General features: G+C 39.5%; 2 protein-coding genes across 2 annotated transcripts; both read right to left on the bottom strand.

Moving 5' to 3' along the window:
• Positions 1-1,288: 1,288 nt before the first annotated feature.
• On the bottom strand, positions 1,289-2,805 carry LOC123675070 (histone H2A). The gene has a single exon (XM_045610314.1). The coding sequence runs from the start codon at positions 1,837-1,839 to the stop codon at positions 1,465-1,467; it is 375 nt and encodes a 124-aa protein (XP_045466270.1). The 5' UTR covers positions 1,840-2,805; the 3' UTR covers positions 1,289-1,464.
• A 3,347-nt stretch (positions 2,806-6,152) lies between these two features.
• Positions 6,153-6,623, bottom strand: LOC123675077 (histone H2B-like). The gene has a single exon (XM_045610322.1). It carries the CDS (start codon positions 6,570-6,572, stop codon positions 6,201-6,203), a length of 372 nt encoding a protein of 123 aa, XP_045466278.1. The 5' UTR covers positions 6,573-6,623; the 3' UTR covers positions 6,153-6,200.
• Between the last annotated feature and the right edge of the window lie 8,485 nt (positions 6,624-15,108).

Below are 15,108 nucleotides of genomic sequence, written 5' to 3'. Positions count from 1 at the left end.
TAGCTCGAAAGTAACTCCGAAATCCATCGTTGCCACCGGTACGATAATTATCGAATTATACGATAATTTATTCGATTCGATAAATCGAAGTTTGAAGGTCTAGTTAACTAGAATAAGTCCTTTCCTACTGTTCATAGTGGGGGACTGTTTTACAAATTTGTTCATTTTTATTCGAAAATAGACCATTATTCAGAACAACCGATTTCGTAAATTTCTTACCTGATCTCCCACTGTATTATATTATGTCTTTCGACCCGATTATCTCGTCGGTGGGTTGCGATCGACCCGGGTCTAATAGCTACCTAAGCCACTGTATATAGGGTAAATGCACTGGTTAGCCGACCGTCAGTGTCTCTCGACTCGACCATTCCGTGATTTGAGATAAAATAATAATAAAATATATCTTGTAGTGTAAAATATTTCCGCCGTACGTGTTTTCTCGACCATTGCTACCCTTTCAAGATAGTTTGCATAGTAGGGGTATAGGTCAAAGTTTTCGCGCTGAAATAGTATATTGTGCAACAAGTGGGGAAAGTCCAACTTTTCTCGCGAGTTCACACGAGCGAGAAGAGGACTTTCTCCACATGTTGCACACTGTACTTTTCCTACAACTGCACAAATTTCAATAATTCAAGTAATGGACTTGATTCAAATTAAAATGGCCTTCGTTGACAGTATGCGCGAATTTATTGCGTTTCCATAGAAACGACTCAAAAGCCCAATTACATTGGAATTTCTGGAAACTTGGACAACCCTTGAACATATAATTGAAATATTCTGGCTTCCTCCAAGTGACTTTGGATATACTATACTTAATTCTCGACCACTTGTGGTCGGTGTTTTATATACTCATTAGTTTCTGAAAAGATATTAAGAACAAAATAACCAAATAATATTATTTAATATGAGTTCCTATTTTGAAATACTTATAGAAAATGAAAACTTTTTCAGAATAATTTTTTTACGTTCCCAGTGTTTCTTACTCAATTACCTCATCTGAAATCCATCTGATTGATATAAATATAAAATTTTTAAGTGAAGACGAGAAGTGAGCAGCCACTATTATTAGTGGTCGAAAACAAACAAAAAAATGGTCGAGAACTCTGCGGCATGGTCGTGACCCGAATGTTATTCAGATTTTCTGTTTTCACATTTCGAAGGTTGAATGCGAGGAGAACGTTTGAAATTATATGACAAATTATTTAAAACTAGCCAAAGAATCGATGAACATCAACACCTTTAAAATTAGTTTATGATTAGTTTATGTGTGAAAAAGTCGTACCCGAAATCGATGTTTTTGTTAATTTGGTCGAAAATCAGAGCATTTACCCTACTTACGAATGTCAGTAGGACCGTGAAATTGTCGCAATTTTATTATACCCAAAGTGATCAGATGATAAAAAAATCTTTTCAATGAGGAAATATTGTGGCCCTGAAAAGGGCCGTTTCACATACAGATTGTATTTATGATTTCTTTTCTGTCTTCTTTGGCAAGAGGACGGCTTGGATATTCGGTAAAACACCACCTTGAGCGATAGTTACTCCCGATAGCAATTTGTTCAACTCTTCGTCGTTTCTGATTGCCAGCTGAAGATGTCTGGGAATAATTCTGGTTTTCTTGTTGTCACGTGCTGCGTTACCGGCCAATTCCAAAACTTCGGCGGCTAGATATTCCATAACAGCGGCTAGATAGACGGGTGCTCCAGCTCCAACTCGTTCAGCATAATTTCCTTTGCGTAATAAACGATGAATACGACCAACTGGAAATTGTAATCCAGCTCGGTTGGAACGAGACTTTGCCTTACCCTTAACTTTTCCACCTTTACCGCGACCAGACATTATAATATAATACGGGAATATGGGAGAGTAAAACGATTGTTGGGCTTTGATAATTCCTCGAAAATGTCCTCGTATACATATATATATACTCGCGGTTTCGACCAATCAGCGTAGTACGTTCCATACTCTGAATGAGGTAGGGCTTAGTATACTAATTTCATACATTGAATGCCATTGATTGCCATCCATAGAGTTTGAATTATTATTTGTTTTTTGTTTGTTTTTTTATTTGCATACAGTCCCAATATATTTGATAATTGGTTCCGCAAACAGCTAGAAATTAACAGGAAGAAAAATACAATCGCACAGTTGACTATGCAGGTTTAGTCATTTCATTTGAATCTTTCACTTAATGAAACATTCGTCTGTAATATATAAATCATCTAGTGCTGCGATCACTATTCTGTAAATGACATCTATCATCTGCGTATAGAGCTAGCATATTCCTTGACCTTTTTGGGGCGTTGCATATGCAGATGTTGTTGATTTTGGGCTTAGAACTGAACCTTGAGGCACTCCTGCTTCCATTTGTCTGGTGGGGATATTACGTCGTCTATTTTGACATAAAAACTCTTCAGAATCCGAATAGCTCGAGCGTTCTATCAGATACGGATCAAAATAATGATTTTGACTTATTTATTCGGTGTGATGTCATTTTGATGATGACATCAGCATATTGGATTCCCTTCACTTCTAGGTACTGTTGTTGCCTAGTGATACCGGCAGCTAGATAGGTCAGGAGAGGAGTTTTTTTTCATCTTTCGTAGAAGTAGATTGTGTGATATTAACTACGTCCTTTGGGGAGACCTCTGATTGCTTACGGGCTCTAGAGTTTCCGTTAATTGAAGAACACGTAATGATTGTAACAGCATGATATATGTAATCTTTTAGCGTTAGTTACTCTGAGAAATACAGAGTTGAAAATTACTACACAGCAGAAAGGATGCCCCAAGAATAGGATCGAAAGAACAGCTAGTAGACATCCTAATTAGGAAAAAATCTGGGTAAATCTTTTTACGACATACATATTTAAATTTTGAGAATATACAAGATCCGACCCCAATTAAAATAAACTTCCTGGAGTATGCGACTGGAGAACTATGATATCATCTAACATATAAGATCCCCAATTAATGGGGGCCATTTCTATCGAGACTCCTCCACCCCTACTCAACTCTATCTATAAACAACTGAACGGCTACTGAAACGAAAAAAAAAGGTTTCAATATCAGAGGCAACAATCTACACAACAGTTGTAGAATCTATTTTAACTTATGGCTGTGAATGCTGGCAACTTCCAGAAAAAAAAGACCATAGACAAATTAGAGATGGACATTTCGATAAGATCTTGTAGAGTTTCCAGATTGCAACATATCAGGAACGAAGAGATAAGAAGGGAAACTGGGCGGGATTTTACAACGGTAGAACGCATGGAAACTAAACAGTTACTGATATTATTTATATATATATATATATATATATATATATATATATATATATATATATATATATATATATATATATATATATATATATATATATATAAATCGAGGTGTATGTTTGGTTGTCTCGTCTTGAATCATGATTTTCTTTGTTGGTTGAAATATACTATATATATATATATACTATATATATATATATATACTATATATATATATATATATATATATATATATATATATATATATATATATATAATGCAGTACTCTTACTGCTCTTGCCGGATGTAAGCATGAGTTGTTTTTGCAGCTTTCCAACTCTGATTTTGTAATTTGTGTGATTTTAGCCTCCTGAAGAAGAACCGCACCTTGGTTCGAAATATAGATGAACAGACGATAGATTGTTGATCATTGATATATATATATATATATATATATATATATATATAATATAATATATATATAAAAAAAAAATATATATATATATATATATATATATACAGTAAGAGAATTATTTGCCGAATAAAGTAAGTAGGGGGTGATTTGGGTATCTAGGCAATTTGAAATGATCAACAATCTATCGTCTGTTCATCTATATTTCGAACCAAGGTGCGGTTCTTCTTCAGGATGCTAAAATTACAAAATCAAGAGTTGGAAAGCTGAAAAAACAACTCATGCTCACATCCGACAAGACAGTATTATCAATGCTAATAAGTATAGCAACAAAGGTCTTCTGCTCATAAAAATTATAAAAATTACAATAAACCAAAAAGAAAGGAAAGAAACGCTATCACAATGAATCTGTCAAAATTATAGGTTAACATTCACAGACAAGGGAACACAGAGAAAACAACAATGCAGGAAGTGACATAAAGTCATGTTTGTCTAGATGGCCTACGATCTAAGGATAATAAATAACTATATATAACACTTAAATTCTTTAAGTCAATCTTCTTATTAATATTATTTTCATTTTTGTTTATGAAACACATTTCAAATTTTGGTACTAGACTAAAGATAACCTCAACTTCGGTGGGAATTTGTGTAATAGTGAGATTGCAAAGCCAGACAGATTCAATGTGATAGCGTTTCTTTCCTTTCTTTTTGGTTTATTGTAATTTTTATAATTTTTATGAGCAGAAGACCTTTGTTGCTATACTTATTAGCATTGATAATACTGTCTTGTCGGATGTGAGCATGAGTTGTTTTTTCAGCTTTCCAACTCTTGATTTTGTAATTTTGTAATTTTAGCATCCTGAAGAAGAACCGCACCTTGGTTCGAAATATAGATGAACAGACGATAGATTGTTGATCATTTCAAATTGCCTAGATACCCAAATCACCCCTACTTATATATATATATATATATATATATATATATATATATATATATATATATATATATATATATATATATATATATATATATTATAAGTGAATTTAAGAGTCTCAGGTATATTTAGATCAATGAGATAAGGGTTTATCGACTCAATGTTTGGAGGAATAAATAAAAAGATAAACTCTTTATTCTGTGCCAAGCTTTCGCATTTTTTTAATGCTTCTTCAGGGCTTCTAAAAGAATGTACAATAATTTTCACAATGAACAATCTAAAATATTTTTTACACATTGAACTTACCGAATGTGAGATTTTTGAAGTCACTAGCATCATGCTCAAACATTCGTCATTAAATAAAACTTACAGACTAGACAAAACAATACAAATACAATTATCAATGTAAATTAGCCGCATCGCAGTTTATAGAAATAAATGATTGATAAACTTGTTATTGTTGCTTTGTTTACGAAATAATTACAGGTTATGTTACAGCTCTCTGTGGATTTAGATGGGATGGGATGGGAACACAAAGTAAAGATCTAAATCCACAGAGAGCTGTAACATAACCTGTAATTATTTCGTAAACAAAGCAACAATAACAAGTTTATCAATCATTTATTTCTATAAACTGCGATGCGGCTAATTTACATTGATAATTGTATTTGTATTGTTTTGTCTAGTCTGTAAGTTTTATTTAATGACGAATGTTTGAGCATGATGCTAGTGACTTTAAAAATCTCACATTCGGTAAGTTCAATGTGTAAAAAATATTTTAGATTGTTCATTGTGAAAATTATTGTACATTCTTTTAGAAGCCCTGAAGAAGCATTAAAAAAATGCGAAAGCTTGTCACAGAATAAAGAGTTCATCTTTTTATTTATTCCTCCAAACATTGAGTCGATAAACCCTTATCTCATTGATCTATATATATATATATATATATATATATATATATATATATATATATATATATATATATATATTTTTTTTTTGTTAACAATCACTGTTTGCAACAGGTTTATATATATATATATATATATATATATATATATATATATATATATATATATATATATATATATATATCTACTCACACCACGAATGGGCTGGTTGAGATGCATCTAACTGGGAACACAGCCAAACTTGGACTTCACGAAGATCTAATAGAGAAGGCGCAAAAGGAGATGATCTTGTGGACCACGAGAATTGTGAGAAGTTTCCTCAGAAGCAATTGAGTGTTGCCTTGTTCTGAGAGGAACCGGCAACCTCTAAGCCTTACCCTGCAACGGTATAAATATATATATATATATATATATATATATATATATATATAGTAACAATTGAAAAGCAGGTAAATAACATTGAACCGAATATATATACATATATATATGATATTGGTGTGCAAAATTATCAGACATGGTATAGGAAGTTGACGAACATATTCGAATTATATTAGTATGGATTATTTCAAATTGATAAATCTACATGTCGTTAACGGTGAAATTAGAGATCAGACTATAATTATAAGTTTTAAAAATTTGTGGTTCTGAAAAGAACCGTTTGATATGCAACAACAATTCCTGCTTTATTTGGAACTGGTGTATTTTGTTACTGCTTTAGTTCCTTCGCTGACGGCGTGTTTTGCCAACTCACCGGGCAAGAGAAGGCGCACTGCTGTTTGAATTTCCCTGCTGGTTATTGTCGAACGTTTGTTGTAGTGAGCAAGTCTACTCGCCTCGGCGGCGATGCGTTCGAAAATATCATTAACGAAACTGTTCATGATGCTCATAGCCTTGCTTGAAATACCCGTATCCGGATGGACTTGTTTCAATACTTTATAAATGTAGATAGCGTAACTTTCCTTCCTCTTGCGTTTCTTCTTCTTGTCGCTTTTAGAAATGTTTTTTTGGGCCTTGCCAGCTTTCTTGGCAGCTTTTCCGCTAGTTTTAGGAGGCATCTTCAATCGATCAATCTGACGATAAGTGAAAACTAAAAAATTGGCCTGAGATCTTTCTTAATTATTAAGTCAGTGCATGGCACTTTTACTCGTTGACTCCTTGTGGTTATCGGTGCGGGTTTAGGGGGGCGTTCGCGTTCATACGCCTTGGTTGCCGGTTTCAGGGTTGGTCACCGGCCAGTGATAATGCCAATTTTGGTCTTTTAATTTTTGAATATTCGTCTATGTCATAATTGAGGGCTTCTTCTAACGTGGGGTTAGGGTGATCTTCTATTTTCTGTAGAATTTTTGAATTTCGGAGTCGGATTTTAGTACTTATCCTGCTAATCTGGAGATCACTCCTTATGTTTTTATTCCTGATGAACCAGGGGGCATTGGTTATCTGTCTTAGGATCTTGCTCTGCATCACCTCTAGGGTATTGAGGTGGATCTTTGCGGTTTGTCCCCAAACCGTGGAGCTGTATAACATCACTGGGAGAATTGTTGATTTATATAGCCTAAGTTTGTTGCTTAGGCTGAGTTTACTGGAGCGAGCTAGTAGGGGGTACATTTGACATTTCCTTGTGATCACTTTTTCCTTAACTTGGTTGATGTGGTCTTTCCAAGTTAGCTTCCTGTCAAATGTAACCCCTAAGTATTTAACTTGGTTTTTCCACGGAATGCTCTCGCCATTCACCTCGATTTCTTCGGTGGGAAGTGTTGCTTTCCTGCTGAAGACTATCGCTTGTGTCTTTTCAGCATTAACTTTAATCTTCCACTTGGCCATCCATTCAAGGATGGTGTCAGTGGCTCGTTGTAAATAGCGCACTCCGAGGTTGACATTCCTGGAATGTGCTAGTACTCCGGTGTCGTCCGCGAAGGTGAACACTTTGGTGTCGTTGGCGAGATCCGTGGGAATGTCTGCCGTGTAGATGTTATACAGTTTTGGAGAAACCACTCCTCCTTGGGGTACTCCAGCTGTGATGTGGGTTCGTGATGATAAGCAAGATCCTATCCTAACTTGAAATGTTCTGTGTTTGAGGTAGTTCCCAATTAATTTGACTATTGATTTGTTAATGCCCAACTGGTTCATCTTGAATGTTAGTCCTTCGTGCCACATTTTATCGAATGCCTTTGAGACATCGAAAAATGCGGCCGTGTTGTAGTGCTTCCTGTTGATGTTCAGGATTAAGTTTTCCGTTAACCTAAGAGCCTGAAGTTCAGTTGAGTGACCAGCCCTGAACCCGTATTGTTCTGGGGGGATAATGTTGTTCTCGTCCAGTTCTTCTTGGAGCCTTATGAGGATGACTTTTTCGACTAGTTTGCCTAGTGTGCACAATAGGCTTATTGGTCGATGGCTCTGGGGAAATAGAGGGTTATCACCTTTCTTCGGGATCATAATAACCGTAGCGTTTTTCCATGTTACTGGAAAGTATTTCTCTCTGAGAATGGCGTTTGTTATATTAACCATTTGAGCTAATATGTTGTCCGGTAGATGCTTGATGTGGTTATTATTGATCCCGTCCTCGCCAGGTGATGACTTCTTCTTTAACCATTTGATGATATCTTTGAGCTCCTCGATGGTGGTGGTTCGGATTGCTTCAGAGGTTTCCTCTCCCATTATCCTCCTGGCTCTACTTTCCACCATACCTTCGAAGGCAACGTCATCCTCAGGGGATTGATTCGGAGAAAACTGGAGTTCAAGTTTCTCCGCGAACACATCAGCTTTTTCTTGATCCGTATAGACCAAACCTTGCGGACCGTGGATGGGGGGTGATCGATTGCCTCTGGTCTTCAGGGTCTTATTGAGGCGCCATAGGGGTTTGTAGTGGGCGTCGTGATCACTACATTCTTCGTTTATGTCTTCTAGAAGTGCTTGCCACTTTTGGTTCCTGTATTTCTGGATCTCTTCCTTGACTTTATTTCCGAGTCTGTTAGCTTCCCTCTTATCATTGGGGTCGAGGGTCCGTTGAGCTGTTCGTCGTGCACGGTTCTTCAGTCTTATCAGCGTCCTTATTTCAAGAGGTAGTTTATTGATTGTTGATGCAGATTGGGGTATAGTAGTTGTAGCTTTTTCTATGGCTTTTTTAATTTCAAGAGTGACCGCTTGAACTTCATGATCTATATCAGAACTGGAACTTAACATTGTGGGTGGTCTCGTGGAATTCATTAGTGTTCGGGTGAAGATTTCCCAGCTAAACTTGTTCGCAAGTCGAGGTTGGGGAATATCGTGCCATTCGTTCAGCTGAAGTATGATAGGGTTGTGATCTGAGGTGAGAACAGTTTCAGTGTGTACACTGTAGTTGTATCGGATGTTCTTAAGTATGAACACGTCCAATATGTCTGGAGTTCCGTGGCCGAAGAAGGTTGGCTGGTCGGGTCCAACTACAGTGTAGTTGTTCTTCAATGCGTTTGAAGAAAGCGTTCGTCCTCTCGGGGTGTTAAGTCGGCTGTTCCATGCTGTACTCTTGGCGTTCAGATCACCTCCTAGAATTACTTCGTTCGGAGTAGCAAGAATTTGGTCCAGGTCATCAGGCAGTAGGGCTTTACAGGGGGAGTTGTACACTGCAACGACTGTTAAAGTCCTGTTGTCGGCCATGGTGATGTTAACGGCAGCATTCTCTAGGTTAACCGTGTTGAAGTTACTCGTCCGAACGTGCTCGATAGATTTGTTAACAAGCACGGCAACGCCACCGTTTCTGCCTGTTAGACGGTCACTTCTGTAGATGATGAAGTTCGGGATAACTAGGTGGTCCTGAGGTTTGAGGAAAGTTTCGCTGATAAGCACGACGTCGAATTTTTCTTCGGAAATGTAGTCTCCGAGTTCCAGATTTTTATTAAGCAAGGAGTTGGCATTCCAGGCTAGCACTTTTAGGCAATTTGGTCTCCTAATTTTGAAGACGACTCGCGATCTGGGTAAGAAGTAGTGTCACTTGTGACAGCATTTCTGTTAGTTGTGGCTCTTTTTGCTGTTTTGGCGTAGTTGGTTTGGGTGTGTTGACTTCATTCAACACGACAGAGCGATAGGAAACTCCTTCAGTGGTTTTTCTTGAATTGAAAAACCTTCTTTCTTCTGTTTTTTTCGGCTGTTGGTTATTTCCGGGGTAAGCTTTGCAGCCACGGAAATTTGCCGGGTGACTTAATGCGCAGTTGGCACATTTAGCCGGAGTGGTCCTAGGTTTAGGGCATTCTATTGAGAAGTGGTCTTCTCCGCATTTCACGCATCTTTGTTGCAGCCTACAGGTGGACTGAGTGTGCCCGTAATTTTGGCACCTGTGACACTGTCTGTGGCCTTGTTTGGTTCTCTGAGTCTCGACTTTCACTCTGAAGTAACCCAGAAATTCTAGGTTGTAGATTTTTTTGCTGTCATCATTTTTAGGGAGCTTTACCAGCCAGAGAGGATAAGTAATCTTTTTTCCTTGTTCTTTCCGGTACATCTGTGACACCTCGAGAATGTCAAATCCTTGTTCTGACAACTTGGATTTTATTGACTCTTCATTGTCGTGTGAGGGAACTCCGCGAATTACTACTCTAAGGATCTTGTCTTCTTGGAGTGGGAATGTAAAGAACTGCTGATTGTGTTCTTCCAGTCCTTTCGTCAATTTCCTGTGGTCATCAGGGGTCGCGGTGTATATGTGGAGACCTTTGGAGTTCTCCTTGGCTGACGTTATTTTAACGTTCATCTGCTTTGCCATCTTGTCAATGGACGGGAACGATGCCGTGTTGATCACTTTTATTGGTGGAACACGTATTTTTTTGGGAGTTTCCTGAGGGATTGTCTCGGTTTTCTCTTTCAGGGAGGGGAAATCAATTTTCGAATTGCGCCTTTTCTTCCCGGTTGTTTGAGCGTCTTGATTCATAGATGGCGCTGAAGTGACACCATCTTTTTCGGAAGAACCTTGGGGGGCGTGGGCGTTGTCGTCCTCAGAGTCCATGATGACATCATCAGAATCGGCCAGGTTTTCGAATCTATTTTTTGTACTGATGGACACTTCCTCATTAGTTTTTACCTGCATTTTCTTTCGTTTATTTTTCCTTGAAACGTCGTCCATTGGAATACCTAGCTTCTCTCCAAGCTTTATGAATAATATCATCAGTGTGTCGGAGTCTGTAGCAAAGTAATCCAGGATTGATTCGACTTCTTTTGCTGTCGGCTTCACCGGGCCACCGTTAGCTGGAGTACCCATGTTTAGTCTAGTCACGGCTGTACAAAATTCCGTCGACTTCCTTACAATATCCCTAACTTTAAAGCGTGATTCTAATGAGAACCCGCTCTTGCGAGCGTTTCACTCCTAGTCTACTCTTTTGTCTGGCGATCACACGTCTACTACACAGAACACTTAAAACATTAAAAATCACAACAGAAAACTTACCAGAGGACTTGGATAATTCTCTGGAAAACTCACTATTCTCACTAGACTCGTTGTAGTCACTACTCACTCTAACTAACTAACTAGTCACCACTCACTACTACTACCTAAAAAATTGGCTGCTGAGATCTTTCTTAATTATTAAGTCAGTGCATGGCACTTTTACTCGTTGACTCCTTGTGATTATCGGTGCGGGTTTAGGGGGGCGTTCACGTTCATACGCCTTGGTTGCCGGTTTCAGGGTTGGTCACCGGCCAGTGATAATGCCAATTTTGGTCTTTTAATTTTTGAATATTCGTCTATGTCATAATTGAGGGCTTCTTCTAACGTGGGGTTAGGGTGATCTTCTATTTTCTGTAGAATTTTTGAATTCCGGAGTCGGATTTTAGTACTTATCCTGCTAATCTGGAGATCACTCCGTATGTTTTTATTCCTGATGAACCAGGGGGCATTGGTTATCTGTCTTAGGATCTTGCTCTGCATCACCTCTAGGGTATTGAGGTGGGTCTTTGCGGTTTGTCCCCAAACCGTGGAGCTGTATAACATCACTGGGAGAATTGTTGATTTATATAGCCTAAGTTTGTTGCTTAGGCTGAGTTTACTGGAGCGAGCTAGTAGGGGGTACATTTGACATTTCCTTGTGATCACTTTTTCCTTAACTTGGTTGATGTGGTCTTTCCAAGTTAGCTTCCTGTCAAATGTAACCCCTAAGTATTTAACTTGGTTTTTCCACGGAATGCTCTCGCCATTCACCTCGATTTCTTCGGTGGGAAGTGTTGCTTTCCTGCTGAAGACTATCGCTTGTGTCTTTTCAGCATTAACTTTAATCTTCCACTTGGCCATCCATTCAAGGATGGTGTCAGTGGCTCGTTGTAAATAGCGCACTCCGAGGTTGACATTCCTGGAATGTGCTAGTACTCCGGTGTCGTCCGCGAAGGTGAACACTTTGGTGTCGTTGGCGAGATCCGTGGGAATGTCTGCCGTGTAGATGTTATACAGTTTTGGAGAAACCACTCCTCCTTGGGGTACTCCAGCTGTGATGTGGGTTCGTAATGATAAGCAAGATCCTATCCTAACTTGAAATGTTCTGTGTTTGAGGTAGTTCCCAATTAATTTGACTATTGATTTGTTAATGCCCAACTGGTTCATCTTGAATGTTAGTCCTTCGTGCCACATTTTATCGAATGCCTTTGAGACATCGAAAAATGCGGCCGTGTTGTAGTGCTTCCTGTTGATGTTCAGGATTAAGTTTTCCGTTAACCTAAGAGCCTGAAGTTCAGTTGAGTGACCAGCCCTGAACCCGTATTGTTCTGGGGGGATAATGTTGTTCTCGTCCAGTTCTTCTTGGAGCCTTATGAGGATGACTTTTTCGACTAGTTTGCCTAGTGTGCACAATAGGCTTATTGGTCGATGGCTCTGGGGAAATAGAGGGTTATCACCTTTCTTCGGGATCATAATAACCGTAGCGTTTTTCCATGTTACTGGAAAGTATTTCTCTCTGAGAATGGCGTTTGTTATATTAACCATTTGAGCTAATATGTTGTCCGGTAGATGCTTGATGTGGTTATTATTGATCCCGTCCTCGCCAGGTGATGACTTCTTCTTTAACCATTTGATGATATCTTTGAGCTCCTCGATGGTGGTGGTTCGGATTGCTTCAGAGGTTTCCTCTCCCATTATCCTCCTGGCGCTACTTTCCACCATACCTTCGAAGGCAACGTCATCCTCAGGGGATTGATTCGGAGAAAACTGGAGTTCAAGTTTCTCCGCGAACACATCAGCTTTTTCTTGATCCGTGTAGACCAAACCTTGCGGACCGTGGATGGGGGGTGATCGATTGCCTCTGGTCTTCAGGGTCTTATTGAGGCGCCATAGGGGTTTGTAGTGGGCGTCGTGATCACTACATTCTTCGTTTATGTCTTCTAGAAGTGCTTGCCACTTTTGGTTCCTGTATTTCTGGATCTCTTCCTTGACTTTATTTCCGAGTCTGTTAGCTTCCCTCTTATCATTGGGGTCGAGGGTCCGTTGAGCTGTTCGTCGTGCACGGTTCTTCAGTCTTATCAGCGTCCTTATTTCAAGAGGTAGTTTATTGATTGTTGATGCAGATTGGGGTATAGTAGTTGTAGCTTTTTCTATGGCTTTTTTAATTTCAAGAGTGACCGCTTGAACTTCATCATCTATATCAGAACTGGAACTTAACATTGTGGGTGGTCTCGTGGAATTCATTAGTGTTCGGGTGAAGATTTCCCAGCTAAACTTGTTCGCAAGTCGAGGTTGGGGAATATCGTGCCATTCGTTCAGCTGAAGTATGATAGGGTTGTGATCTGAGGTGAGAACAGTTTCAGTGTGTACACTGTAGTTGTATCGGATGTTCTTAAGTATGAACACGTCCAATATGTCTGGAGTTCCGTGGCCGAAGAAGGTTGGCTGGTCGGGTCCAACTACAGTGTAGTTGTTCTTCAATGCGTTTGAAGAAAGCGTTCGTCCTCTCGGGGTGTTAAGCCGGCTGTTCCATGCTGTACTCTTGGCGTTCAGATCACCTCCTAGAATTACTTCGTTCGGAGTAGCAAGAATTTGGTCCAGGTCATCAGGCAGTAGGGCTTTACATGGGGAGTTGTACACTGCAACGACTGTTAAAGTCCTGTTGTCGGCCATGGTGATGTTAACGGCAGCATTCTCTAGGTTAACCGTGTTGAAGTTACTCGTCCGAACGTGCTCGATAGATTTGTTAACAAGCACGGCAACGCCACCGTTTCTGCCTGTTAGACGGTCACTTCTGTAGATGATGAAGTTCGGGATAACTAGGTGGTCCTGAGGTTTGAGGAAAGTTTCGCTGATAAGCACGACGTCGAATTTTTCTTCGGAAATGTAGTCTCCGAGTTCCAGATTTTTATTAAGCAAGGAGTTGGCATTCCAGGCTAGCACTTTTAGGCAATTTGGTCTCCTAATTTTGAAGACGACTCGCAATCTGGGTAAGAAGTAGTGTCACTTGTGACAGCATTTCTGTTAGTTGTGGCTCTTTTTGCTGTTTTGGCGTAGTTGGTTTGGGTGTGTTGACTTCATTCAACACGACAGAGCGATAGGAAACTCCTTCAGTGGTTTTTCTTGAATTGAAAAACCTTCTTTCTTCTGTTTTTTTCGGATGTTGGTTATTTCCGGGGTAAGCTTTGCAGCCACGGAAATTTGCCGGGTGACTTAATGCGCAGTTGGCACATTTAGCCGGAGTGGTCCTAGGTTTAGGGCATTCTATTGAGAAGTGGTCTTCTCCGCATTTCACGCATCTTTGTTGCAGCCTACAGGTGGACTGAGTGTGCCCGTAATTTTGGCACCTGTGACACTGTCTGTGGCCTTGTTTGGTTCTCTGAGTCTCGACTTTCACTCTGAAGTAACCCAGAAATTCTAGGTTGTAGATCTTTTTGCTGTCATCATTTTTAGGGAGCTTTACCAGCCAGAGAGGATAAGTAATCTTTTTCCCTTGTTCTTTCCGGTACATCTGTGTCACCTCGAGAACGTCAAATCCTTGTTCTGACAACTTGGATTTTATTGACTCTTCATTGTCGTGTGAGGGAACTCCGCGAATTACTACTCTAAGGATCTTGTCTTCATGGAGTGGGAATGTAAAGAACTGCTGATTGTGTTCTTCCAGTCCTTTCGTCAATTTCCTGTGGTCATCAGGGGTCGCGGTGTATATGTGGAGACCTTTGGAGTTCTCCTTGGCTGACGTTATTTTAACGTTCATCTGCTTTGCCATCTTGTCAATGGACGGGAACGATGCCGTGTTGATCACTTTTATTGGTGGAACACGTATTTTTTTGGGAGTTTCCTGAGAGATTGTCTCGGTTTTCTCTTTCAGGGGGGGGAAATCAATTTTCGAATTGCGCCTTTTCTTCCCGGTTGTTTGTGCGTCTTGATTCATAGAACCTTGGGGGGCGTGGGCGTTGTCGTCCTCAGAGTCCATGATGACATCATCAGAATCGGCCAGGTTTTCGAATCTATTTTTTGTACTGATGGACACTTCCTCAGTAGTTTTTACCTGCATTTTCTTTCGTTTATTTTTCCTTGAAACGTCGTCCATTGGAATACCTAGCTTCTCTCCAAGCTTTATGAATAATATCATAAGTGTGTCGGAGTCTGTAGCAAAGTAATCCAGGATTGATTCGACCTCTTTTGCTGTCGGCTTCACCGGG

The sequence above is a fragment of the Harmonia axyridis genome, chromosome 3 (genome assembly GCF_914767665.1).
Source record: "Harmonia axyridis chromosome 3, icHarAxyr1.1, whole genome shotgun sequence".
In the NCBI taxonomy this organism is placed as follows: Eukaryota; Metazoa; Arthropoda; class Insecta; order Coleoptera; family Coccinellidae; genus Harmonia; species Harmonia axyridis.
Note: the sequence above shows the minus strand (reverse complement) of the source record. Positions and strands in the feature narration are given on the sequence as shown.